This window comes from Bubalus bubalis, chromosome 3 (genome assembly GCF_019923935.1).
Source record: "Bubalus bubalis isolate 160015118507 breed Murrah chromosome 3, NDDB_SH_1, whole genome shotgun sequence".
Taxonomy (NCBI): Eukaryota; Metazoa; Chordata; class Mammalia; order Artiodactyla; family Bovidae; genus Bubalus; species Bubalus bubalis.
In genome coordinates this window covers 43,787,595-43,811,716 of record NC_059159.1, presented here as the reverse complement: position 1 = coordinate 43,811,716, position 24,122 = coordinate 43,787,595, and the positions used below count along the sequence as shown (strand labels likewise).

At 46.1% G+C, this 24,122-nt stretch overlaps 1 protein-coding gene across 1 annotated transcript; it reads left to right on the top strand.

Annotated features, from left to right (window-relative positions):
* Nucleotides 1-775: 775 nt before the first annotated feature.
* LOC123332462 (galectin-9-like) lies at nucleotides 776-23,543 on the top strand. Its single transcript, XM_044938435.2, has 4 exons — nucleotides 776-801; nucleotides 3,667-3,868; nucleotides 4,712-4,822; nucleotides 23,463-23,543. The coding sequence occupies exons 1-4, from the start codon at nucleotides 776-778 to the stop codon at nucleotides 23,541-23,543; spliced, it is 420 nt and encodes a 139-aa protein (XP_044794370.2).
* The last annotated feature ends 579 nt before the right edge of the window (nucleotides 23,544-24,122 follow it).

The following is a 24,122-nucleotide window of genomic DNA, read 5'->3' as shown; positions in this document are numbered from 1 at the left end:
AGCGAGGCACCCAGTTCCCCAGAAACTCTGTCAGCAGGAGAATCGGGGACCTTGTCCCTGAACTCCCATCTCTCTCTCTCCCTCTTCCTCTGCTGACCCTTCCTCCCAGCACAGGAGCACTTTCAACTCCCGCTCTGTCTGATGGACCCGTCTTTACCTTTGAGGGTCCCTCTTTCGATGGGAGCTGCTGTTCTCGCCTTCCCTGGGGAAGAATTTTCAAAGGAACACAGCAATGAAGCTGGAGGACCCCCAAAGGAAAACTACTTCCAGAGATATTTCAGAAACACTTTCCTCCACTTTAGGAATAGGGACTTAGATGTTGCCATTTCAGTCACTTGGAGCTTCCTTTTCCTAGGATAGAGGATGGCTGGGTTCAGGGCCATGCCAGTTCCTCATGGCCCTGCTGGATTAAACCTCACAGAGCACCCTAGTGTTGAGGACAGCATCCAGAAATCACCTCCTTCACAGAGAAAGCAAATGGGCTCAGCAAATAAGAGGGCTCCTGGGCATATACCCTGAAGAAGCATAATTGAAAAAGACACATGTACCATAGTGTACATCACAGCACTATTTACAATAGCTAGGACGTGGAAGCTACCTAGATGTCCATCAACAGATGATTGGATGTACCAGGATTGTGGTACATACATACAACAGAATATTACTCACTTTAAAAAGGAACACATTTGAGTCAGTTAAATGAGGTAGATGAATGAAGTCACAAGAGGAAAACAAATATCATATATTAATGCATATGTATATGGAATCTAGAACGATGGTACTGATGAACCTCTTTGCAGGGTAGTTAGTAATGGAGATGCAGACATAGAGAACAGATTTGTGTAAACAGTGGGGAAGGAAAGGGTGGGCCAAATTGAGTAAGTAACATACACATTACCATATGCAAAATTAGATAGCTAGTGGAAATTTGCTGTATGACACAGGGAACTCAAATCTGGTGCTCTGGAACACCTAAGAGGGCTGGGATGGGGTGGGGAGGTGGGAAGGAAGTTCAAGAGGGAGAGGATATTTGTATACCTATGGCTGATCCATGTTGATACATGGGAGAAACCAACACAATATTGTAAAACAATTATCCTCCAATTAAAAATAAATTTAAAAAATTTTAAAAGAGTTAATTTCAGCTGTCCACTCATAGTCCTTCCAAAAAGAGTTACTTACTTGGGGGTTTCCTAGGAAGGCAGTCACCCTATTTCTGGGCTGGGCAGCTTGAGGATAGCATAGTCCAGGATCATTGCAAATGACAAAAACTTCAGAGCTGGGGTTGGGATCCAGGCCTGCTGACCCCACAGTTAGACACACACCAACCTGCACTGAGGGACACGGGCTCACAGTGAGGTCCCCACTCCTGGACCTAGTGCTTATTCTATGTCTCCCCTTTAGACACCATCTCTGTGGTCTCCCATCGGTGTCACCTGTTCTTTCCATGTGTCCTCTTCTTTCCCAACTGAGCAGAAACAGGCTGGCCTCCAATGAGCCACCACTTGGTCCCCAAAACTCTCACTTCTAGGGATGTTTCTCCACTTCCATCTTGGACACAAATTTCTTTACCCATTTCCTCCTTACTTTTATTTTTTTTGTTTATTTATTGTCTTTATTTTTTAATATAAATTTATTTATTTTAATTGTAGGCTAATTACTTTACAATATTGTATTGGTTTTGCCATACATCAACATGAATCTGCCACGGGTGTACATGTGTTCCCCATCCTGAACCCCCTTCCCACCTCCCTCCCAGTACCATCCCTCTGGGTCATCCCAGTGCACCAGCCCCAAGCATCCTGTATCATACATTGAACCTGGACTGGCGATTTGTTTCATATATGATATTATACATGTTTCAATGCCATTCTCCCAAATCATCCCACCCTCTCCCTCTCCCACAGAGTCCAAAAGACTGTTCTATACATCTGTGTCTCTTTTGCTGTCTTGCATACAAGGTTATCGTTATCATCTTTCTAAATTCCATATATATGCGTTAGTATACTGTATTGGTGTTTTTCTTTCTGGCTTACTTCACTCTGTATAATAGGCTCCAGTTTCATCCACCTCATTAGAACTGATGCAAATGTATTCTTTTTAATGGCTGAGTAATATTCCATTGTGTATATGTACCACAGCTTTCTTATCCAATCGTCTGCTGATGGACATCTAGGTTGCTGCCATGTCCTGGCTATTATAAACAGTGCTGCAATGAACATTGGGGTGCACGTGTCTCTTTCAATTCTGGTTTCCTCGGTGTGTATGCCCAGCAGTGGGATTGCTGGGTCATAAGGCAATTCTATTGCCAGTTTTTTAAGGAATCTCCACACTGTTCTCCATAGTAGCTGTACTAGTTTGCATTCCCACCAACAGTGTAAGAGGGTTCCCTTTTCTCCACACCCTCTCCAGCATTTATTGCTTGTAGACTTTTGGATAGCAGCCATTCTGTCTGGCATGAAATGGTACCTCATTGTGGTTTTGATTTGCATTTCTCTGATAATGAGTGATGTTGAGCATCTTTTCATGTGTTTGTTAGCCATCTGTATGTCTTCTTTGGAGGAATGTCTGTTTAGTTCTTTGCCACAGTCATCAAGACAGTATTGTGCTGGCTGCTGCTGCTAAGTCACTTCAGTCGTGTCCGGCTCTGTGCGACCCCATAGACGGCAGCCCACCAGGCTCCCCCGTTCCTGGGATTCTCCAGGCAAGAACACTGGAGTGGGTTGCCATTTCCTTCTCCAATGCATGAAAGTGAAAAGTGAAAGTGAAGTTCCTCAGTCACGTCTGACTCTTAGCGACCCCAGGGACTGCAGCCTACCAGGCTCCTCCGCCCATGGGATTTTCCAGGCAAGAGTACTGGAGTAGGGTGCCATTGCCTTCTCCGATGGTACTGGCACAAAGACAGAAATATAGACCAATGGAACAAAATAGAAAGCCCAGAGATAAATCCATGCACCTATAGACACCTTATCTTTGACAAAGGAGGCAAGAATATACAATGGAGAAAAGACAATCTCTTTAACAAGTGGTGCTGGGAAAACTGGTCAACCACTTGTAAAAGAATGAAACTAGAACACTTTCTAACACCATACACAAAAATAAACTCAAAATGGATTAAAGATCTAAATGTAAGACCAGAAACTATAAAACTCCTAGAGGAGAACATAGGCAAAACACTCTCCAACATAAATCACAGCAGGATCCTCTATGACCCACCTCCCAGAATATTGGAAATAAAAGTGAAAATAAACAAATGGAACCTAATTAAAATTAAAAGCTTCTGCACAACAAAGGAAACTATAAGCAAGGTGAAAAGACAGCCTTCAGAATGGGAGAAAATAATAGCAAATGAAGCAACTGACAAAGAACTAATCTCAAAAATATACAAGCAACTCCTGCAGCTCAATTCCAGAAAAATAAATGACCCAATCAAAAAATGGGCCTCCTTATTTTTAGAAAACCACACTGTAAGGGCACAATGTGGTAAATGCACAAAACACACTAAGATGAATGAGGTGAACCAAAGGGATGGGAAGAGAGTAGGGGTGGGTGCCAACCAGCCACACAGGTTGTATGCAGGTTCCCAGATGGATGTCAAAGAGTGAGCACCTCCTGTTCCCACCCTTGGCAGTAAGCCAGGATACTGTCTGATTTTCCTTGACCTAGGTTTGAAGTAAACTTTCAGATTGGTTTCAGTGACATCAACAACATTGCCTTCCACTTCAACCCTCGGTTTGAAGACAATGGCTATGTGGTTTGCAACACAAGGCAGAACAGAAGCTGGGGGCCAGAGGAGAGGAAGATGCAGATGTCCTTCCAGAGGGGGATTCGCTTCGAGCTCTGCTTCCAGGTAGAGAGCTGGTTCAAGGTGAGCAGGAGCTCTCCTCTGTTTGCTTCAGCTGCCTGTCCCTCACCTCAATTAGGTGCCCTGAATAGCCTTTAACTAGTCAGATGAGTAACACCTTTGTACAGAGAAGAGGACCATTTCCTCGTAAGGTTGCAGTCTCCTTGCACACCTTCACCTGCATCTACAGGTGCACCTGTTGCTTCTTTTCCTGGAAATAAGCACCAGATAAGTCACCATTGTCCTTTTTGGTCTCCCGGGTCTTTAAAGTCCAAGTTATTTCCATTCCTCTGTTGTAGCCCTTCTTCCACTCCACGTCCCTGGGAACATTTTTGGTTCTGTTATCTTCGTGCTGCCTTTATCCAGGTTTTACTAATGGCTTAGTTTTACTGGGCACTGCACATTGCTTTTGCGAGCAGAGCAGTGTCTCTGAGCTTGGGGAGAGGGAAAGGGGGATGAGTCCACCTGTGTCTGTGCTTCTCTGTGTGAACATGGATGTCCCCAACCCCTCATCATGCAACCTGAGGTCACCTCTCCTCTGCTCCTCACCAACATTTGTTTGTATATTTCAATATGCATATTTCAATAACACCCACATGAGCTAAGATTAGAAAGACAAACCTATGGCAATAAACAATGAGAAGAACTAAAAATCCAACAACTAGAGCCACCTAGAGATTGGATGTGTTTTGGGTCCCAAGCATGTTCCTATAACTGTTGCAGCTCTGAAAGCTGACACCCAGACCTGCAGAGGATTGATGTGATAACTAGACACAGGTCTAAACTCCAGAGGCAGGGATGCAGAAGCTTGGGTGTGTTCCGACCTGAACAGCGATACTCTCTTGACATGTATATTCATCTTGACAGGTGATGGTGAATGGGAACCTCTTCACGCAGTATGCCCACTGCATGCCCTTGCACAGTGTCCACACCATCACAGTCGCTGGCCTTGTGAATGTGTCCAAGATCAGCTTCCATGTAAGACTGTCCCCAGGGAACCCAGCCCCTGGCTCAGGGCCCCAGCCTCTGTGTGGGACCTGCTGTGTGGACCCAAAGGTGTCAGCCAGTCTCCTTTCCAGATGGCTCTGGGGACACACCTCTGGCTCCCCGTCCTGTCCTCCTTGCGCCGCTGTTTCTGCCTGGGGCCCCCACTCAGTCTCTTCCTTCCTATGCCACTCGTCTCTGTTACTTTCTATCCCCACTCTGCTTAGGGGGCTGTGTGGTTCTAGAAAGAACCCAGGCTTGGAAATCAAACTGAACCCAGCTCAAATCCCCAGCTCTGCCATTCTCATCGGCTGGGAGATCTGAGATAAGTGACTTCACCTCTCCCAGCCTTGGTTTCCTCCGCATTGAAATGAGCACAGCTTGCAGCTCCATGGGTCTTTGTATGTGAGTTCAGTGAGGCCATACACATCACAGGGCACAAAATAGTCTGCTGGGGCCACTCCTGGGTCTGGCTGACCCTCTCTGTGTTTTAAATTTTTTGAGTGTGTAACCAGCATCTATAAGGTCAGGAGTAGTTTTGCAAGATGAAAAATCTCTGGGGCTGGATGGTGCTGAAGTTGGCACAATTATGAGAATGGACTTAATACCACTGAACTGTATTACACTTAAGATGGTAAGTTTTATGTGATGTGCTTTTCACCACTATTTGGGAAGAGGTCAAGCAGATTGCTTCTTCCTCCCGAGGATGGAGAGGGCCTAGGAGACGGATTACCTCCATGGTTCAGACCAGAAAATTCCGGACTGACTGATTAAAACTACATTCCTGGGGAAGGTCAGAGATCCAGTTAAGTCAGGTGTTACATGCAGGTTTGGTTTCGTGGACTTCCTTAAAACGGAAGCCGTTTTGAGCCTGTGGTTTTATCTTTTAGCTATTCTCTATTCTTAAGCGGGCTTCTCTGATAGCTCAGCTGGTAAAGAATCCACCTTCTATCCAGGAGACCTCAGTTTGATTCCTGGGTTGGGAAGATCCACTGGAGTAGGGATAGGCTACCCACTCCAGTATTCTTGGGCTCCCTGGTGGCTCAGATGGTAAAGAATCCGCCTGTAATGCAGGAGACCTGGGTTTGATCCCTGGGTTGGGAAGATCCCCTAGAGGAGAGCATGGTAAAAAACTCCAGTATTCTTGCCTGGAGAATCTCATGGACAGAGGATCCTAGTAGGCTACAGTCCATGGGGTGGCAAGGAGTCACACATAACTGAGAGATATGCACAGCACAGCACTGCTACTCTTGAGCACGCTGTCAGCCTAACCAAGAGACGCAATCAGAATTTAAGGCTTTGATATCATTCCATGCTACCAATCTCTAGTCCCCACAGCTTTTTGACCCTTGGTGTGGTATTTAGAAGTCCTTGATGGTGGTTTAGTTGCTAAGTTGTGTCCAACTCTTGTGACCCCATGGACTATAGCCCACCAGGGTCATCTGCCATGGGATTTCCTAGGCAAGAATACTGGAGTGGGTTGCCATTTCCTTCTCCAGGGGACCTTCCCAACCCAGGGTTTGAACCCATGTATCCTGTATTGCAAGTGGATTCTTTACTGCTGAGCCACCTGGGAAGCCCTTCAAGAGCCATTACGTTTTTGCTTAATCCTTGTGACACATTTATAACCAAGCAGCACCCTATAGCATCTTCCTGGGGGAGCCCTAACCGCCATGTCTATAATAAACCTTTAGCCTCCTAGGCCTTCCCCAAGTTTCAAGGAAAAACTTTAATCAGAAAAGTGAGAAAATGCAGAAACAAAGGAAAACGTTCAAGTAAGACAACATGATAATAGTTAGCCGTTAAACAGAAAGACCTTTAGTTCCTCCTGAAGAGCTATAGATAATGAAGACATGCTCTCTTAACTCAGCTGTGTCTGACTCAGATAATATTCTGAGCCAAATCCTTTGTCTTGTTTTACAGAAACAAAAATCCCCACCAGGTGGAAGGAGTTAACTGTATGCTGTCCACAAGGACATAGAACCAGGAAGCTTGATGATGCTGACTCCTGATTACCTCACCACCTACCAATTAGAAGATATCCTTGGGCTGATCACCCACCCCACAATTCTCTCCCTCACTCTGTGTTTAAAAACCTTTCCCTAAAAGCCATCAGCGAGTTTGGGTTTTATTAAGCACAAGCTGTCTGAACTCCTTGTTTCGTTTTCAGTTGCTAAGTCATGTCCAACTCTTTTTGACCCCGTGGACTATAGCCCACCAGGCTCCTCAGTCCATGGGAACTTCCCAGGCAAGATTACTGGAGTGGGTTACCATTTCCTCCTCCAGGGGATCTCCCTGACTCAGGGATCGAACCTGCATCTCCAGCATTGCAGGCGGATTCTTTATTGCTGAGTCACCCTTGCTTAATACATGTAATAAACACTGCACTTTCCTTTACCACAGCCTGGTGTCAGTAGACTGGCTTCACTGTGCATGGATGAATCTTAATGAGTGAAGAAAAATCTGATCTAGATAGTTATGGATAGATTGGAACTGCTAATGATAAATGTGGTTGAAAGACTGATTGCCTTGCTTAGCAAGGAATTGGGGCAACATCTTCCCAAGTCAATGCCAGAGGAGAGGAAAGGAAAAGAAGGAGGAAGGGTTTAATGTTTAGTTAAAGTTGAAGACTTCATCTGCCACCTTTCAGGCAGAAGCAGTCTACCTGGCTGTCAGCTACTGCCGTTCCTCATCAGTTTGATTCAAGGTCTCCAGCACTTGTATAGGACCAGGTGTCAGTTGGGATCTTCTTCAGTCATGAGATGTGCATCCAAGGTTCAAGTCTCTGGAGCTCGACTTCCTTTTGGGGAGTTGGGAGAACATGGTTATCTCCTTATAAGGAGATAACATGGGAGTCTTTGCTCTTAGTGATTTCAAATATAGAAGGCAATTGGGACTCAGTTTGCCCAGTCATAGCTAGGCTAAGTGCCTTCCAAGCCTCAGCTCATTCAATGCTCATGACAATCATATAAAACAAGGCCTGTGATTAACTATATCTCACAGATGAGGAAAGACTGAAACTTAGAGTATAGGGGAGCAAAATTTGCTACCCCACAATGTGTTGCTTTAGCATGAGGATTCATTTAGGCTGATTCTTTTTAAGAAACTGAAGACTGGAAGTTTTTCTTGTTACCTCCTCCTCAACTGAAGCAAGGAATAAAGATAAAGCATCTTTATAGAAAAAGAGCCTTGACCAGTACTATTTACAGAAGAACCTGGGGGAGATGTGGTAGGGAAACCCGACAGAGCCTAGAGATAAGAGTCCATTCTGTGCACCAAGCTCTTATTTACCAAACACTGGCTTTTCTGTGAATTGCCTTCCTCCTCTTTGAAGTTGCAAACCATTACCCTCAACATCTTTGACCGAAGGTAGTATTTAAGATGAGGGCTTTGACCATTTTGGTGAGTTAGTTCTCCTGGATTGCTCTCATGTATTTGTGTTACTAAACCCTTATTAGATATTTCTCCTGCTAATCTGTCTCATCTCAATTTAATCTTAGACTAGACAGAAGAATCTAGCAGCTTAGAGGAAAATTTCTTCATTCCCCAACATCCATGTTCTAACCTGTGTCAGAATTCCCCTCCTTTTTAGGGTTGAACGATATTATTGTATGTACAGACCTCATTTTGTTTATCTAGTCATCCTTTGATGGACACTTGGATAGCTCTTGTCTAGCTATTGTACTAATACCAAGAACATGAGGGTACAAATATCTCTTCACGTTCTTGCTTTCAGTTCTTTGGGGTATATACGCAGAAGTAGAAATGCTGGATCATACAGTAATTCTGTGTTTAGTTTTTAGAGGATCCACCACTTTGTAGTGTCCGTCTCTGACTATGCATAGTGACGCTCTCCATTCAGGAACACCTAAAGGCATTCACATGGGTATTTACTACTCCTGGGAGCCCCCAGAGACACTAGCCCAGCTGGAACCAGTGCTGTGGCTGGACAGATCCTTGTGGTTCTTATTATGACTGCAAGACATAGTCAGCATCAACCATCAGGAAGCTTTGAAAAAATAAGGATTATTACTCTCAAGTCCTGACCGCCACACAGGACAATGGTCAGTGAGAAGGAGGGGGTGAGAGCACAGACCTGGGTTTCTGCTTTTATTGGGGTTCAAGGGTAGGGTGGTTAGGCAGGAACCAGGGGGTAAGAAGATCACTCACATGGTTATCTAGGTTCCCCAAGGTTTGCTAGAAAGGGAAACTTCATGGGCTGGGCCAGCTGGGAGCTTTCTTATAAGCTGTCATCCGGTTGGTGATGTGTTTATTCAATATGGATCTTTGAAATGGATGCTTTGGCAATCAGAAGCTTAATGCCAGGCCCTTAGGATCAGGCAGGCACACTGCATTTCCCACTGCAGCCTCACCAATTAACATTCCTATCAACAAAACAAAAGGCCTCCTTTTGCCACATCCTCATCAACACTTGTTGGTTAATGGCTTTTTGAGAGTGTGAGGTGGCCAGCACTTTTAGAACAGACCCTATGATCTACAATGCAGAGAATAGATACCCTCAGACAAGTGTCTGGACTTAGAATAATAAAACTTGAGGGCTGCCTCTCACCTCCTTAAGACCAGAGTCAGGCCCTAGGAACAGATCACAGTGACTGCACAGTGATGCCAGGCTGCTGAGGTCAACGGTACCTGGCACTGGGTCTTGAAGATGCCTCCCTATTGTCTCCATTCATCTGGAAACCCATTGGCCTTTGGGTTTAGCTGTTGCCCTCCCGGCAGGTGGGGAGAGACCATGGGCTCTCCTTGTTGGACTGGACTCTTTGTGACTCACCTCCAAGCAGCCTGGTGATGCCAAGGTGTGTGTTTGCTAGAACTCTAGCTTTCCCAGTGTCTGCCTGGACTCTGGGAGTTTAGGGGTGGTTTTCAAATTTTTTTTTTAATTTACTAATTTATGTATTTTACTTGGCTGTACTGGTTCTTCGTTGCTTTGCACTAACTTTCTCTAGTTGCAGCGAGCGGGGGCTATTCTTCATTGCAGTGCCTGGGCTTCTCATCGCTGTGGATTCTCTTGTTGCTGAGCATAGGCTTTAGGGGTGTGGGCTTCAGCATTTACAGCACGTGAGCTCTAGACCATGGGCTCAGTAGTTGTGGCTCGTGGGCTTAGTTGCTCTATCACATGTGGAGTCTTCCGGACCAAGGATCAAACCTGTGTTCTCTACATTCTCAGGTGGATTCCCACCCACTGTGCCACCACGGAAGTTCTGTGGTGTTTTCTAAACAGTTCTTTCTTGAGATATGGTACATATCTCAATATGTTTATTGAGAACATATTATTTATGTTCATGTAAACACACAGATGGTAGTAGGCTGTACAAGTTTGTTGCAAACAGCTGCATGACCACCATCCAGGTCAAGCTCCAGGGCATTTATAGCACCCAGATGACTCCTTCGAGTCCCTCCTAGTTGGTGCCTGCCATGGGTCATTGCTTTTCAGACTTATTATTGGACTCTATCTGATAGAATGCTCCCAGCCTGTGCTCACTTGTCTGGCTCTTTCGCTCAACTGTAAGGTTCGTTGAAGACCTTGATTGTATCTTTGGTCTTTCTTTATTGCTGAGGGCTAGTCCATTGCAGGGGCTTCCCTTGTGGCTCACTGGTAAAGAATCTGCCTGCACCCAAAAGAAACTATCAGAAAGTTACTATGGCTAATCAGTGAATTCAGCAAAGTCGCGGATACAAGGTCAATACACAGAAATCATTTGCATTCCTATATATTAACAATGAAAAATAAGAAAGCAAAATTAAGGAATCAATCCCATTCACCATTACAACAAAAAGAATAAAATATTGAAGAATAAATCTACCTAAGGAAACAAAAGAACTGTATATGGAAAATTATAAGACACTGATGAAAGAAATCAAAGATGACATAAACAGACGGAGAGATATTCCATGTTCCTGGGTAGGAAGAATCAATATTATAAAAATGACTATACTACCAAATGCAATCTAAAGATTCAATATGATCCCTATCAAATTACCAATGGCATTTTCCACAGAACTAAAACAAAAAGTTTTGCAATTCATATGGAAACACAAAAGACCCTGAGTAGCCAAAGCAGTCTTGAGAAAGAAGAATGGAGCTGGAGAAATCAACCTTCCTGACTTCAGACTATACTACAAAGCTACAGTCATCAAGATAGTATGGTATTGACACAAAAACATAAATATAGACCAGTGGAACAAGATAGAGAGCCCAGAGATAAACCCACACACCTATGGGTACCTTATTTTTGACAATGGAGGCAAGAATATACAATGGGGCAAAGACAGCCTCTTCAATAAGTGGTTGGTTATGGGAAAACTGGACAGCTATGTGAAAAAGAATGAAATTAGAACACTTCTTAACACCATACACAAAGATAAACTCAAAATGGATTTAAGACCTAAATGTAAGATCAGAAACTACAAGACTTCTAGAGGAAAACATAGGCAGAACACTCGATGACATAAATCAAAGCAAGATCTTCTATGACCCACCTCCTACAGTAATGGAAATAAAAACAAAAATAAACAAGTGGGACCTAATTTAACTTAAAAGCTTTTGCACAGCAAAGGAAACTACCAACAAGGTGAAAAGACAACCCTCAGAATGGGAGAAAATAATAGCAAAAGAAACAACTGACAAATAATTAATTGGCAAAATAAACAAGCAGCTCATACAACTCAATACCAGAAAGTGGTATTTCCCAATCAAAAAGTGGGAAAAAGACCTAAACAGACATTTCTCCAAAGAAGACATACATATGGCTAACAAAAAACATGAAAAGATGCTCAAATTGCTCATTATTAGAGTAGTGCAAATCAAAACTACAATGAGATATCTCTTCATACCAGTCAGAATAGCAATCATCAAAAAGTCTACAAACAATAAATGCTGGAGAGGGTGTGGAGAAAAGGGAACCCTCTTGCATTGCTGGTAGAAATGTAAATTGATATGGTCACTATGGAAGACAATATGGAGATTCCTTAAAAAGCTAGGAATAAAATCATCATATGACCCAGCAATCCCACTCCTAGGCATATACCCTGAGGAAACCAAAATTGAAAAAGACACATGTACCCCAATGTTCATTGCAGCACTATTTACAGTAGCTAGAACATGGAAGCAACCTAGATGTCCATCGACAGATGAACGAATAAAGAATTTGTGGTTATATATACCACAGTGGAATATTACTCAGCCATAAAAAGGGATGCATTTGAGTCAGTTCTGATGAGGTGGAAGAACCTAGAGCCTATTATACAGTGTGAAGCAAGTCAGAAAGAGAAAGATAAATATCATACACTGACGCATACATATGGAACCTTGAAAGGTGGTACTGATGAATTTATTTGCAGGGCAGCACTAGAGAAACAGGCATAGAGAACAGACCTATGGACACGGTGGGGAGGGGAGGAGGCAGAGAGTGGGGAGAATAACATGGAAACTTAAAATACCGTAGGTAAAGTAGATAGCTAATGGGAATTTGCTGTATTACTCAGGGAACTCAAACAGGGGCTCTGTGACAATCTAGAAGGTGGGATGAGGAGGGAGATGAGAGAGAGGGGACATGGGTGTACCTACAGCTTATTCTTATTGATGTTTGACAGAAAACAACAAAATTCTGTAAAGCAATCATCCTTCAGTAAAAAAATAAATAAAGTGGTAAAAAAAAAAAAAAAAAAAGAATCCGCCTGCCAGTACAGGAGACCCAGTGGGCATGGGTTGGACTTCTGAGCTGGAAAGATCCCCTGGAGGAAGAAATGTTAACCCACTCCGATATTCTTGCCTTGCCTGGATAAATCCATGGACAGAGGAGCCTGATGGGCTATAGTCCAAGGGTTTGCAAAGAGCATTCACTTTCCCCTTTATTCTGCTGGTGAATGGTTGTGTTGTTTCCAGTGAGAGGCTATGATGAGTGAAGCTGTTATGCACATGTACATATGATGTCATCTCTCTTGGGTAAATATCTAGGAGCAGAAGAGCCAGGATACAGAAAAGGTATAGGATTAACTTTATTATAATCCACCAACAAATTTCCAGTGCTGTTGTATTTTACACTCCAACCTGCAGTGAAAGAGAGTTCCAGTTAGTTGTCCCTATTCCTGTTGAGCTATTCCCAATCCTGAAAGATGATGCTGTGAAAGTGCTGCACTCAATATGCCAGCAAATTTGGAAAACTCAGCAGTGGCCACAGGACTGGAAAAGGTCAGTTTTCATTCCAATCCCAAAGAAATGCAATGCCAAAGAATGCTCAAACTACCGCAAAATTGCACTCATCTCACACACTATAAAGTAATGCTCAAAATTCTCCAAGCCAGGCTTCAGCAATATGTGAACCGTGAACTTCCTGATGTTCAAGCTGGTTTTAGAAAAGGCAGAGGAACCAGAGATCAAATTGCCAACATCTGTTGGATTATCAAAAAAGCAAGAGAGTTCCAGAAAAACATCTATTTCTGCTTTATTGACTATGCCAAAGCCTTTGACTGTGTGGATCACAATAAACTGTGGAAAATTCTGAAAGAGATGGGAATACCAGACCACCTGATCTGCCTCTTGAGAAATTTGTATGCAGGGCAGGAAGCAACAGTTAGAACTGGACATGGAACAACAGACTGGTTCCAAATAGGAAAAGGAGTACGTCAAGGCTGTATATTGTCACCGTGTTTATTTAACTTATATGCAGAGTACATCATAAGAAACGCTGGACTGGAAGAAACACAAGCTGGAATCAAGATTGCCGGGAGAAATATCAATACCTCAGATATGCAGATGACACCACCTTTATGGCAGAAAGTGAAGAGGAAGTAAAAAGCCTCTTGATGAAAGTGAAAGTGGAGAGTGAAAAAGTTGGCTTAAAGCTCAACATTCAGAAAACGAAGATCATGGCATCCGGTCCCATCACTTTATGGGAAATAGATGGAGAAACAGTGGAAACAGTTTCAGACTTTATTTTTCTGGGCTCCAAAATCACTGCAGATGGTGACTGCAGCCATGAAATTAAAAGACGCTTACTCCTTGGAAGAAAAGTTATGACCAACCTAGATAGCATATTGAAAAGCAGAGACATTACTTTGCCAACAAAGGTCCGTCTAGTCAAGGCTGTGGTTTTTCCTGTGGTCATGTATGGATGTGAGAGTTGGACTGTGAAGAAGGCTGAGCGCTGAAGAATTGATGCTTTTGAACTGTGGTGTTGGAGAAGACTCTTGAGAGTCCCTTGGACTGCAAGGAGATCCAACCAGTCCATTTTGAAGGAGATCAGCCCTGGGATTCCTTTAGAGGGAATGATGCTAAAGCTGAAACTCCAGTACTTTGGCCACCTCATGAGAAGAGTTGACTCATTGGAAAAGACTCTGATGTTGGGAGGGATTGGGGGCAGGAGGAGAAGGGGATGACAGAGGATGAGATGGCTGGATGGCATCACTGACTCGATGGACTTGAGTCTGAGTGAACTCCGGGAGTTGGTGATGGACAGGGAGGCCTGGCATGCTGCGATTCATGGGGTCGCAAAGAGTCGGACACGACTGAATGACTGATCTGATCTGATCACAATCAATGAGGAAACAGTCCCCATGTCCCCAGTGTCCAAGAGGATTGCAAAGAATCTCTCCTTCTTTTCTCTTTTCTGTTCCGAGTGTGCCATCTGCCCCTTAAATGCAGTCAAATTCTAGTTGACCCAGGAATCTAGCAGGGATGGAGGGTGGATGGAGGAGGCAAGTGGGCTCCGTCTATAAGAACGTCTCAGAGAAGTCAGTCTTTGCAAATACTGGTCTAGGTGCTCAGTGGGGAGGAAGAAACTAAAGACTTGAAGTTTTTCTTGTTATTCCCCCTCAAGTGCTGTGAAGGATGTAGATAAAGGCCAGTCCCAGAAATAGAGCCATGACCTGTGAGATCTACAGAAGAACACAGACAAGGTGTGGTGGGACGAGGTGTGGTGAGGAGCCCTCCTTAAGACCAGAGCCAGGCCTGGAAACAGGTCTCAGTGACTGCACGGTGATGCCAGGCTGCTGAGGTCAACTGTGCCAGGCACTGGGTCTTGGAGATGCCTCCCTACTGTCTCTATTCACCTCAAAACCCATTGGCCTTTGGGTTTGGCTGTTGCTCCTCCCTACAGGGTAGGAGGAGGGGCACTAGGCTCTCCTTTAGGACTGGACCCCTTGGGACTCAGCCCCAAGGAGGCTGGCGATGCCAGAGTGCGTGTTTGCTGGAACTCTAGCTGTGCCTGTGTCTCCTCGGCTTCTGGGAGATTTGGGTTTTTTTTTAAAAAAAAAAAAAAAACAGTACTTGACTGAGATACATTTCACTTAAACACACAGAGTCTGGTCTGCTGGATGAGTTTTTACATTGTAAACAGTTGTGTGACCACCATCCAGATCAAGCTCCAGGACATTTCCAGCACCCAGCTGACTCCTTAGGGTCCCTCCTAGTTGGCTTCCCCATAGGTATTCGCTTTTCTGATCCATTGTTGGATTTTATGTAATCAGAATGCTCCCAGCCTGTGTCTGTCTCCTGTGCTCAACTCTGAGGTTCACTGATGACCTTGCCTATATCTTCGGTCCTTTTTTATTGCTGAGGGCTCATCCACTGTAGGCACATCACCATTCCATTTGCTTTTCCTTTCTCCTGCTCATGAATAGCTGTGTCATTCCAGTGTGGCATTAGATGAGTGAAGCTGTTATGCACATGTGCGTATGTTCTCATCTCTCTTGGGTAAATATCTAGGAGCAGAAGAGCCAGGACACAGGAGTGGTAGAGATTTGACTTTATTAGGATCCACCAACATGTTTTCAATGCTGTTGTATTTTACACTCCAACCTGGAGTGAATGAGAGTTCCTGTTGCTCTGTATCCTGGCCAATGAGGAGATGGTCCCTGTGTCCCTGGTGTCAAAGAGGACTACAAAGAGGACCGTCTTTTCTGCTATAGCTGTGCCTTCTGCCTCTTAAATCCGGTCAAATTTTGGTTGATCCAGGAATCTGGTGGGGATGAAGTATGGACAAAGGAGGCAATTGGGCTCAGTCCACAGGAACATCTCAAAGAGGTCAGTCTTTGAATTCTGGGGCACCCAGGTAAGTGCAAGAAGAGAGAGAGGTGCAGACCCATATGCAGCCCTGGGGCACCTGCTCCCCACTCGGTGCCTGTACGACTCCCAGCTTTTTGGCCAGGCTCTGCCGAAGGGACCCTGTCTGTAACGCACAGTGGGAACGGCTTGATATCACGGAAGTCTATTGTCGCTATGTCTTTCCTCCCTAGCCCACTTCCCCACACAGCCGATCCTTAGTCTCTTTTTCAATCAATCATTTTCTTTAACAAGGCGCTGGTCCCAATTAAAACAGCTTATTGCACCCGCCTTCATGTCACTTGGAATTCTGTATTATGTTTGAGACTACTCTGCTCCCCATTCTATAACCCAGATTCAAGAGAGAAAAGAGAGAGAGAGAAATTCACAGAGAGGAAGGATCAGAAGTTCCCAGGGCATCATTGTACACAAGGATAAGGGAACCTCCAGTACGAGGTTTTCTATTTGTAAGACATTTCTTTCTACATGATTATGTTTGTATGTGAGGAATGGAATTTTAAAGGGGATGAATACCATTTTAAGAAACAAAGTAGCCTCATATGGCTCAGGCTGCCACTGACCTTAGGCATGTGTGACCTTAGGCATGACCCATAGAGTCTCTGAGCCTCAGTTTCCCTGTCTGCAAAATGGGTATAACCAGGCCTTCCCAGCACCACCACAACCCCACTCACAGGCAGTGCCCTGCCGCACAGCCTTTCCTAAGCAGCCCCATTGCTGCCTGGACATTCATGACACAGCCACACACTCAGGGGCATTGTCTTCTAGAAGCTCACTGTGGTGTGCGTGTGGTAAGGGTCTCTGAATATACATGAACCTCTATGAACTATCTAGTCTTGGATCAGAGAGCAGGAGGAGAGCAGAGAGAAAGGGTCCTGGGTGAGGAGCACCCACTTCCACCCTCAGCCCTCCTCCCTACCTTTCTCCTCTTCTCTCAACCCATATTATCTTATTCTTGGCTCCTCCCCATTGAATAACGGCTAAGTTATTTTGGATTCTATATCTTGTTAAGTCCTCTCCAGTGCAGGGCCTGATTAGCCAGAGTGCAAAGCGGCAGCGGGCACAGAGGCGGTGGAGAGATGCCCTTCGTCAACCCCCAGGCTCCCTTCCTGAATCCAATGAGTTCCGGGGCTGGGGGTGGCTTCAGCAGGCGGGAAGCATATCTGAGGCTCTGAGGAAACAGCTCCTGCTGGTGACCAGAGGGTGGGGAGGGTGGCGGTATTCCAAAGAGAACATAGAAGGGCAGACACAACTTCCGCTCCACGCCCGTCTCTCTGGTGCCACTCAGGCCTGGCGCAGGTGAGCATCCCCAGGTTTTGTGCATCTGACACACATTTACGGAGCTCTCTCCAGGTGCCCCTCAGTTTCTGTATCTGTGTAATGGGAATAATCCTCAAGTCACCACCCAGGGCTGGGGGAGGGATTAAGTGAGGTAGCACAGCAAGAGAGCTTGAATGGTGTCTGGTCCACTGTGGGGGCTCAGAAAGTGTTTAAAATGGTTAGGAGTCTGGGGGACAGCTGGGAAGACCTCCCGAGCAGGGGTCCAACATCTGAGGGCTGACAGAGCAAGGCAGGGCAGGTCAAGGGTGTCTGAGAAGGACCATCTCGGGAGTTTAAGGGGAGCAGGGTGCTCCTGAACTGTGGGGTTCAAATGGTTGCCTTCTGTGGCTTTTTGCCTCCAGGATGGAGGCCCTGTCATAGGGGGTCTTCTTTAAACCCGGGGTCCCCAACTCTCAGGCAGCGGACCGGTATTGATCCAAGGCCTGTTAGGAACCGGGCTCACAGCAGGAGGTGAGTGGGGAGAGAGCGAAGCTTCTTCTGTATTTACAGCCACACCCCGTCACTCCCATCCCCTCTTTGGTTCTTGGAAAAATTTTCTTCCACGAAACCTGTCCCTAGTGCCAAAAAGTTGGGGGCAGCTGACTTAAACCCTTATCATCCCCACGTCATACATGTGAAACTGATAGAGAGGTGGAGGCCACTTGTCCAAAGTCCCCAGAGGGCAAGTGGCCGAGGAGGGAGGTTCCTTAAATCCCCCAACCCTGTGAGATGCATGGAGAGAGTGGCATGAAAACATATACATACCATATGTGAAATAGACAGCCAATGGAAATTTGCTGTATGACTCAGGGAATTCAAACGGGGCTCGGTAACAACCTAGAGGGGTGGGAAAGGGTGGGATATGGGAGGGAGGTTCACGGAGGACACATATGTATACCTGTGGCTAATTCATGCTGATGTATGGCAGAAATCAACGCTGTAAAGCAATTATCCTCCAATTAAAAATAAATAAAATTAAAAAAATTTCCCCCACCCTGGAGGAAGGAGGAGCCCATAGAGTGAGCCCCGGGGGAGGAGGAAGCAGACAGGCAGCAGTCTGGGTCCCAGGACATTTCTATGGTCATGATGTCCTGGGCCCAGCTCTGCTTCCTGAAAGGCTGGGCAGGTGGGCTGATGGAACCCTACCTCAGGCAGGAGGGGGGCAGAGGCAGCAGATGCTGGGGGTCCGCTGAGGCTCTCACCCGAGCCCACCTCCCCAGGGGCCTTGGCTTGGCCTCTTTGCTCTGGGCAGTTGCTAGTGCTCCTTGATCCTCCCTGTGGGGGCACCCAGGTGGGGCTGGAGGAAGCTGGGCTCCCCACTGGGTGCCTCCAGTGTCCTCGGCACCGGATGCATCACCTGGGTCTTGTTCTCCATCAGATGGGGGGCCCGGAGCCCCTTCTAGGCCCTGACACTTTATTATTCTGATGACATGACTTTCTAATCCTTGGATTCAAAAGTCAAAGATTTGAAATCAGAGGGGAACTCCTTCCATGGGCAGCAGAGAGTCAAAACAGGGCCTTGGAGTCTAGATGAGAGAGAGGCTGGTGCTGCCCCCATAGGTGCCCAGAGCACTGTACACCCAACATGGTCACATTCTCCCAGGGCACCCAGTGACCCCCAGTGCCTGGGACCTCACTTCCTCCAAAGCGTGTCAGGAAGGTCACCCGCTCAGCTGATCAGCTGAGTCAACGCCTCTAGGGCCTGCCTCAGGAGCACCTCCCCCCAATTCCTCAACCACCCCCTCCAGCCCCATCTGGCCCAGCCCCCAGAGGGCCAGGAGGGTAGCTGGCCTCACAGTCAGGACAGGTCTTGCTGTTGGGTCCAGGGGAGAGAGGATGTCCTGGGCTTCACTGAGAGAAGTGGCCCGGGTCAGAGCTAAAAGCGTGGTGCTGTGATTTAAACTGTCTGTATCACTGCCCAGCTGTGTGATTTTGGGAAAGTTAGGCAAACTTCTTGTTCCTGTTTCCTCATCTGTGAACGTGGTACTAATAATGACCAGCAGTGTTGGGAAGATGAGCTAACTCAGACACGGAAGGGAGGCCACCAGAAGGGTAGCGGTGCTGCCCGCTGTGGGTGAGCCCCTTAGCCAGGTATGGCTGGGTAGCCTCTGTGACACTGGGTCTCCAGAAGGGGGCTGCCCACCCCTGGCTGGTAGGGCCTGGTTCCTCTTTCTGGAAGGATATAAAGAGGAGGAAAAGATCCTCATCCTCCAGGCATGGCCAGGAGCTGAGACCAAATTCGGACCCAGCAGAAGGATTAAGTCCTTCTGATGCAGAGTTGCCATATTGTCACGTCCTTCCAGCCAAGGACGTTCCACTTAGCCTTTCACCTAATCCTCTAAAGGACACTGCCAGGCTGGCCTCGTTAGTGTCTCGCTGTTCCGAGCAGGGAACTAGGGCGCAGATAGTTCACGTGACTTGGTCAACATCGGAGCTGCCGGCTTGGGGAGCTGGGAGGTGAGTCCACGCTGTAGGACCATAAATCCAACATAAAAACCCATCCTCTTCGAGGGTTTGGGGGAGAATGGATACATGTATATGTATGGCTGAGTCTCTTTGCTGTTCATCTGAAACTATCAACATTGTTAATGGGCATTACCCTGATACAAAATACAAAGTTTGAAAGGAAAAAAAATCTGTCCTCCTGAGTCCTACAGGTGCTGCTGTTTCTTGTTAAGATCACACACACACACACACACACACACACACACATGCACAGAGGGGTCCTGGGCCACTCAGGCTTAAAACAATACAAATTTACTCTGTTACAGTTCTGAGGTCAGAAATCTAAAATCAAGTGTTAGCAAGGCTTCAGGGGAGAATGTTTCCTTGCCATTTCCAGTTTCCAGAGGCTGCCCACTTGCCTTGGTTTGTGGCTCCCTCCTTGTCTTTCTTTTTAAAAACAATTATTTATTTTTGACTGGATCAGGTATCATAATCAATTTCACTATTTCTTCCTGGTGAACTTTGGATTTGTTTCCAATTCTTTGCAATTACAATGCACCAATGAGTAATCTTGTCTTTAGGATTATACTCGATTTGAAATCATTTTGTGTTTCAGAATTTTAAGGCACCTTTTAAGACATTAAAATCTCATAAAACTTTTTAGGCGGAATCTCTCCTTATTAACCTCTACAGCTCGCCCCCATCTACACAGGGCTTCCTCCATCCCGCCTTGCTTCTGTGCCCTGAGGACCTCATCCCATCGCACTGTGCTTTCAGTTCTTTATACCTTCGTGTGAATATGCTTAAGGGAGGTGCCCATGCTGCCAGAAGGATGCATTTCAAGCCTTGTCTCTCAAAGGCTTTTAAGAGAATTTCAAGCAACAAATGAGGGGATTCTTTTACAGGGAAGAGCACCATGCTGGTCAGCCTCACTGTGTCAGGCTGATTCAACTCCAAAATCACTGACATGGACAGACAACAGAAAGAACTTAGAGGTGCAGAGACGTTGTGATTTGCTTAAGGTCACCAAAATATTTACTGGCAGAGTTCAGACCTGACTGGGGGGCCACAAAAGACACCTCTGCCCAAGGTGCATGGAGAGCACAGTCTGTCTGAATGGGATCCTGGCGTCACTGGTTATCTCCCAGGGTGGGCTGTGCACACCGGGCTCGGAGGGGCTTCCCTGGACTCTGAGTGGTTGCATGGCTCAAGGACACAGGGTAGGACTGAACTGGGCTTGTGGGTGCTTTTTTGTTTGGCCGTCACAGCGTTTACTTTAATTTGCTGCCAAAGAAAATATATAATGTGGAGAGAACAGTATCATAAACAACACACACCCACCCCTCAGTTTCAACTCTTGACCTATCTGCTTTACTTCTATCCAACCCTCCTTCCCTTTCCACCCCTGGATTATTTTGAAGCAAATCTAGATATATTATCTCATTGCAAATATTGATATGTCTCTATCACAAAGAAACTCATCTACAATCCTTTATAAAGGCTTGCTGCTGCTGCTAAGTCACTTCAGTCATGTCTGACTCTGTGCGACCCCATAGATGGCCGCCCACCAGGCTCCTCTGCCCACAGGATTCTCCACGCAAGATCACTGCAGTGGGTTGCCATTTTCTTCTCCTTATAAAGGCTATGCCCCACAAATTAGAAAGTTTTACAGCAAAAAAGTATTCTAGATTTCTGTCTCCTCCTAAAGACTTGGAAACTGCTCACACTGTGTTAGGGGAAGCACACTGATTGAAACCGCCCACCCTGGCCAGGCACCATAGTAACCATTCGCATGAGTTGTTTTATGACAGGAGATCCTGATAAGGAATATGGAACGAATAAGCCACCACCAACTGGAAGAGTTCGGGAAAGGTCAAAAGGAGACACCGCCTGTCCGTCCACTTCCCAGAATCCCTCTCGCTAGCATCCATCTTGGCTGAGCGATGCGTGTACCACCAGGAAGGACGCTGAATTAGAATGATTGGCCAAAGACCACCCGGAAACTAATCCCATCACCATAAAACCCGAGACTGCGAGCCACACGGCAGAGCAGTTCTCCTGGGTTCCCTTACCCTACTGCTCTCCACCCGGGTGCCCTTTCCCAATAAAGTCTCTTGCTTTGTCAGCACATGTGTCTCCTCGGACAATTCATTTCCAAGTGTTAGACAAGAGCCCAGTTTCGGGGCCTGGAAGGGGTCCGCCTTCCTGCAACAACTGGACTGGAAGGTAATCACGGGTTACAGCTGAGTGGACACTGCTCTTTCGATAAGGATGATGATGCCTACTTTGCTGCAGTCCCCACCACTCCCTACTGTACCCTACCCGGCCAGCTCACCTATACATATCACCTGCCTGGCTCCTCTAAGCATTTAAGTTTTGTATGAAACTGACTTAAAGGAGAAGGCAGGAAAGACTTCAACAACTTGAAAAATGTGAAAATCGACTATGAGATAGAACTGTGTTGAAGGCAGTTTGTAAAACTGTTGTAGCCACGCGTTCTGGGAAACAAACTCACTCAGAAGGACAATGCAGATAGTGGAGTGCAGTTTATTACACCAGCAGGCCCAAGGCAGAGTGTCCTTTTAGCCAAGGACCCCAACCAGTTTTTGTGAAAACCTTATATACCTTAAGTGTGGGTGCCCAAACCCACCTCCCCAAATTCCCTGAAACTGGTCTGAACAAAGGAAAAGAAAGATACAAAGCTAACCCATGATTCGTATGCCTTACGCCTAGATAGTTAACAGTGGACAATTATCAATAGGCCTGGGGTCATACCCCAATAAGCATAATAGAATTAATGATTCTATTTGGTTACACAGATAATTAGGGTACTCTTTTAGGTGACGGAGAGTCTAGGTACGAGACCTGGGGCTCTCCCATCTGGAGGAGGGTCTGGTTTTCCAGTTGGTATGTCATTTCCATAGATACTGGGCATTTAGCTCAAAGTCCACCGTCCAGCCCAAGATGGAGTCCTGCTTTCAAGATGGAGCCTGTTCTGTCCATTTCCTCCTTCAAACCACGTTAGATAAAAGGCATTCTGAAAGGAAGCTTGACAAGTAGAGACGTAATCAATTTGGAAATTTTGTTTAGAGGGACCAGGGTGGAAGCAGCGGATGGTAGAGAGACAACCTACTACACGTCATTCTTATCCACAGATTTTTCTCAATCACAAGTTCACCCAGAAGGTGGGATTTATCCCTGTCTCACAGATGAGGAAACTGAGACAAAGAGAAGTTAAACAAGCTTCTCAAGGCCACTCAGGTAACAAGCAGCACGATTAGAATTCAAACCTGGAGGTTGTCTGGCTCTAAAATGAAGCATCTTCACCATAAGCCTGGGTCCTTTCAAGAGGCTCAGGAAAGAGAACATGACAAAGTGATGGGGCCCAGGAGGAGTGGAGATGCCAGTGAGGACTTGGGAGGCTTCCCAGGGCCTGGAGGAAGGATGGGAGCCCAGAAGCAGGAGCAGAAGAGGGGGCTGCCCCCTGGCTGCAGAGAGCACCCGGGAAGAGGCACTTTCTGAGGCTGTGGGGGGGGGCAAAGGTCAAGGTCACCATTGTTCTCTGGGTGGGGTAGGCAGGAGGGGGAGGATGACTTCTTCTTGGCCTGCTCAGGTGAGCAGGTTTATCCTCGAGAACAGGTGGGATTCCCTTTGGTACCTGGGGCCCCCTGAATCCCCAGCCAGGGCTTGAGGACTTCATAGGAGCTTGGGCTGGGGTCCAGCCACCCTCCTCACTCCCCTGGTTCCTTCCTGTCTCAGGGCTATGCACATGCCACTTCTTCCTCTTAGCAGCTGCCAATCCATTCCTGTAACTTCTTCCTCTTAGAAGCTGCCAACTGTCAGGACCAGCCCAACAACGAACCAACCTGAGGGAGCGGTGCCACAGAAGAGTAACGAAAAAGAAGACTCAGAAATAAAGTAGGGGTCAGGGGGCTGGTTCCATTTGCAGGCAAAAGCCCAGATCCTAATCCTAGCATGCCTTTTATTGTTAACATCTACTTCCTTGTTCGTGCTCTAGAGATATCTGTCCTTACAATCTCAGATCGGGGATAAAGATACACAATGCACAGTCCTCAATGTCAAACCTTCAGGCCTTTCAGGATATTGTTTAGCTCTTTGGCTAGTGACGCCCTTTCTCAGCAACTCGCTCAAGGCTCTGGTTATGGGAACAGTCACTAAGGGTTTTCCATCAGTCACATCAGTACTCCAACACCTTGTTTTCAAGATGTCTTTCTACGCTATACTTTTTACTGCTCCCAGCCCTTCACCTGGGGTTGATGAGAAAGTCATTCTTATTTTTCAAAGAAGCCCTGTTAATTATAATACAGGCCTGAATAGCACATTCCCTATATATCTCCGTTTTTTATTTTTTGAAGCTTATTTTTGGTGATTATTGGTGATCATAGAAACCAAAGCGATAATTGCTAATTGCTGTTGTTGTCCCTCAAC

Excerpts from the sequence above, each read along its gene's own strand:
- LOC123332462 (XM_044938435.2), top strand. The coding sequence starts at position 776 with ATGGTACTGATGAACCTCTTTGCAGG. Across the intron at positions 3,869-4,711 it reads AGGTAGAGAGCTGGTTCAAG|GTGATGGTGAATGGGAACCT; the intron begins GTGAGCAGGAGC and ends TCATCTTGACAG. Across the intron at positions 4,823-23,462 it reads TGTCCAAGATCAGCTTCCAT|CAGCTGCCAATCCATTCCTG; the intron begins GTAAGACTGTCC and ends TCTTCCTCTTAG.